The sequence below is a fragment of the Emys orbicularis genome, chromosome 19 (genome assembly GCF_028017835.1).
Source record: "Emys orbicularis isolate rEmyOrb1 chromosome 19, rEmyOrb1.hap1, whole genome shotgun sequence".
In the NCBI taxonomy this organism is placed as follows: Eukaryota; Metazoa; Chordata; order Testudines; family Emydidae; genus Emys; species Emys orbicularis.
The window spans coordinates 332895-335864 of record NC_088701.1 but is presented as its reverse complement, the minus strand read 5'-3'; the positions used below and the strand labels follow the sequence as shown (position 1 = coordinate 335864).

At 54.9% G+C, this 2970-nt stretch overlaps 1 protein-coding gene across 2 annotated transcripts; it reads right to left on the bottom strand.

Annotated features, from left to right (window-relative positions):
* Positions 1-213: 213 nt before the first annotated feature.
* On the bottom strand, positions 214-2846 carry CHCHD5 (coiled-coil-helix-coiled-coil-helix domain containing 5). Of its 2 annotated transcripts, none has more exons than XM_065419508.1 (4): positions 2743-2846; positions 2528-2664; positions 1479-1611; positions 214-643 (listed from the first exon to the last, which is right to left on the bottom strand). In XM_065419508.1, the coding sequence occupies exons 1-4, from the start codon at positions 2824-2826 to the stop codon at positions 551-553; spliced, it is 447 nt and encodes a 148-aa protein (XP_065275580.1). In that variant the 5' UTR covers positions 2827-2846; the 3' UTR covers positions 214-550. The 2 variants fall into 2 exon arrangements, with proteins under 2 accessions (XP_065275580.1, XP_065275579.1); XM_065419507.1 differs by having other exon boundaries at positions 532-643; positions 1460-1611.
* Positions 2847-2970: the final 124 nt, after the last annotated feature.

Genomic DNA, 2970 nt, shown 5'->3' with positions numbered 1-2970 from the left:
ACCCCCAGTTTGAGAACCTCTATGCTAGTCTATAGCCCTTCCAGAACATTTGTCAGCAATGGGAGTGAGGAATAGTTTTGATGCTGTTCAAATTTGGGACCTAAACAGATTGATGTTCTCTCTTCAGTTATCACCTGGATTTCAGTGCTGTCAGCCAGACCCTCACAGCAGCTCCCCATATCAACTGGAGGAAGGCAGAGCCAGCCCTTTAGTCTTTAAGAATTATTTTATTAGGGCGCAGAAATACTGTGCCTAAATATTGCAGGGAGTAGGAAAGAATACATGTTACAGTAAACAGGACAAGTTAAGGACCAATTTCAGCCTTCGGTCTCAATTTCAGTGCAGAGTTGAGCCTTTATTGTCATTTTAATACAGTTTCTGTAGCTTATTAATTAATGGTGCTGTCCAGGGCTGTGCGACCAGCAGAGACAAGAGGCGGCACTAACAGCATACTGACAAATGCCGACAGATTCTGATGTCCTGCTGCAAATCCAACTGTTCAGGTGCATGTGACCGGAAACTGATGAAAGCCAGAGCGCAGGGACTCGTATCATTCTGTGTTTTCTGCCAGGAACCATAAGAATGAGGCTCCACAGCTGGGAAAGCCTGTCTCATTCCTGAAGGTGAAGGTTCTCAGTGTCCCCTGTGGAAAGACAGCAGGAATGAAAGTCAGTGGTTGTGCATATATGTGAAACTCTAGTCCTGAGAATACAGCGTTTACACAGACAGCTGACAAGTAATTTTGTAGCTTTCTAGGGGTTTCCACAAACTTAATAAGATTTTATTTTAATACTGCTCCATCAAAGCACAAATCCTTTGAAAGAAAGTGCTCAGTGTAGTAATGTAAGCGGACTCTACTGAGAAAGCTTGATGTACATTACTGCATAAACTCACTGCTCCAGATTGGTTCATAAAGTTAGACTGAACTCATGGCAGCAACCAAGATGGCTCAAGGGCTTGGCAGCAGTGTCAGGGCTGGAGCATAAGCTTTCGTGGGTGAATACCCACTTCGTCTGACGAAGTGGGCATTCACCCACAAAAGCTTATGCTCCAATACATCTGTTAGTCTTAAAGATGCCACAGGAGTCTCTGTTGCTTTTTACAGATCCAGACTAACACGGCTACCCCTCTGATAAGTGTCAGGGTTTTTCATCACATGGCTGTCAGCTCAGAGTCATTACCTTCTGATACCCATTTGGAGACCTAGGTGAAATGAGCTAGCTGGTCAGGCGGGCGTCTAGTGGTCAAGTGTCACTACCACAAGAACCACCGTTACAACTGGCATTTACTGTCAGTCTCAGCAGAGAGGCCAAGTAAAGAATGAGCACTGATCTCCAATCTCACTCCTGGAAGGAATCTCTAGGGCAGGGGAGGGTGGTAGATGGGGAGGCTAACCGGGAGAGTGCCCGTGCTGGAGATGAACAGGGGATTTCAAGTTTCCAGCTAAGCCTTCATTCACCTTAAGTCATTAGCTTCACCTGCTCAGCGCAGAGCAGGAACTCGTTGACGTGTTCGGTGCAGTTCACCACGGAGGCCTGGTTCTGTTTCAAGCACTGTTCAAATGCAGCGAAGGGCTCAGCGCAGTCGTGGCGGATCTTCTGCACAATCGGGCTGCAACAAAGCAAACACACACAGACACTCAGCTCCTCACGGGGAGCTTTGCTGACGGTCACAGGGAACTGAACAGACCCTGGAATAAGCCTAGAAAGAACATTTTAAAATCTCTAGACAAAGCAGCTGTAGGGAAGTTAGGAATGTGCCCAGTAGCGGATGTGAACCCCCAGTGATTAGCTGCCCAACAGGTGGAGCAGGCTGGCCTTGCGGTTACAGCATTGGTACCACCCTCAAGAGAACAGGGTTCAAGACCCTGCTCTGCCGCAGAGTCCCTGTCTGGGCAGGTCATGTCTTCTCCCTGCCCCTCAGCTGTACAATGGGGTGTGACGCCAGGGAGCAGGGCGGATTGACCTGGGAATGTCATCTAGTTTTACTGGGACTGTCTGCATGGGGGATGGGAGAGCAGGAGGTAACTTTACTTGAGGGACGATACCTGAGCCAGGAGGGGGATTGGGCCAGGTGACACCTTTGCCCGGGGAAACTGGACAAAGGCGGGGGGAGGAGCCGGGGGAAGAGGAGTGAGTCGGCTGCAGGGGAGTTTCAGTTTTGGGCTGGCTGGGGAATCGGAGGGAACCCCAAGGTTGGGGTCTAAGCTCCCTACCCCCTAGAAGGACCTGACTAAGGGGTCCTGTTTATGCGGACAAGCTCTGGTTTAGACCGTGTTCCTGTAGTCTAATAAACCTTCTGCGTTACTGCCCGGCTGAGAGTCCCGGTGAATCGCAGGAAGCCGGGGGTGCAGGGCCCGGACTCCCCCACACTCCGTGACAGCGGGTGAGCGGCCCCTGGCTCGCAAGGGCGGGGGACAAACTGGGGCAGGTGCGGGCGCCGCCCAGACGCCGCGGGGATGGGAGGAGAGCGGCAGGGCGGGGGGACCCGGGGCAGAGCGGGGGGACCCGGGGCCGGCCGCACTCACTGCGAGGAGGCGCAGCGGGCCATGCTGAGTTTGAGCTGGTGACAGTCCTGCTGCCAGGTGGCGGGGCTGGCGGCCACGCAGCGCCCGTACTGCTCCAACTCGCTGCGGCAGTGCCGCGCCGTCACCTCCAGGGCGGCCTGCCTGGGGAAAGACCGGACAGTCAGACCGGACCGGACCGGACCGCGCCCCCTCCCCCGTCCCGGCCCCACACTCACATGCTGCCGCGCAGAACACACCCGGAACACGCCGGGCCCGCGGCCCGTCCCAGTCCGCATGCGCGAAAACCCAACCGTGGCCATGACACTAGAGGCAGTCGGGCTCGGGCCGGTCGCCGCGCATGCGCGCCCCCGTCCGCGAGGTTGCTGCGCACGCGCGGTTTGGACGCCAGGGCGCCGTGGCCCCCGGAAGCGGAAGCGGCGCGTTGCTAGGAGGGCTCCCGGAAG

Bases quoted from the DNA above. Each gene is read 5' to 3' on its own strand.
- CHCHD5 (XM_065419508.1), bottom strand. From the start codon at position 2,826: ATGGCCACGGTTGGGTTTTCGCGCATGCGGACTGGGACGGGCCGCGGG. The intron at 1,612-2,527 runs GTGAGTGCGGCC...GCTTTGTTGCAG, and splicing joins GCCCGCTGCGCCTCCTCGCA to CCCGATTGTGCAGAAGATCC. The intron at 644-1,478 runs GTGAAGCTAATG...GTCTTTCCACAG, and splicing joins TCCTGCTCTGCGCTGAGCAG to GGGACACTGAGAACCTTCAC.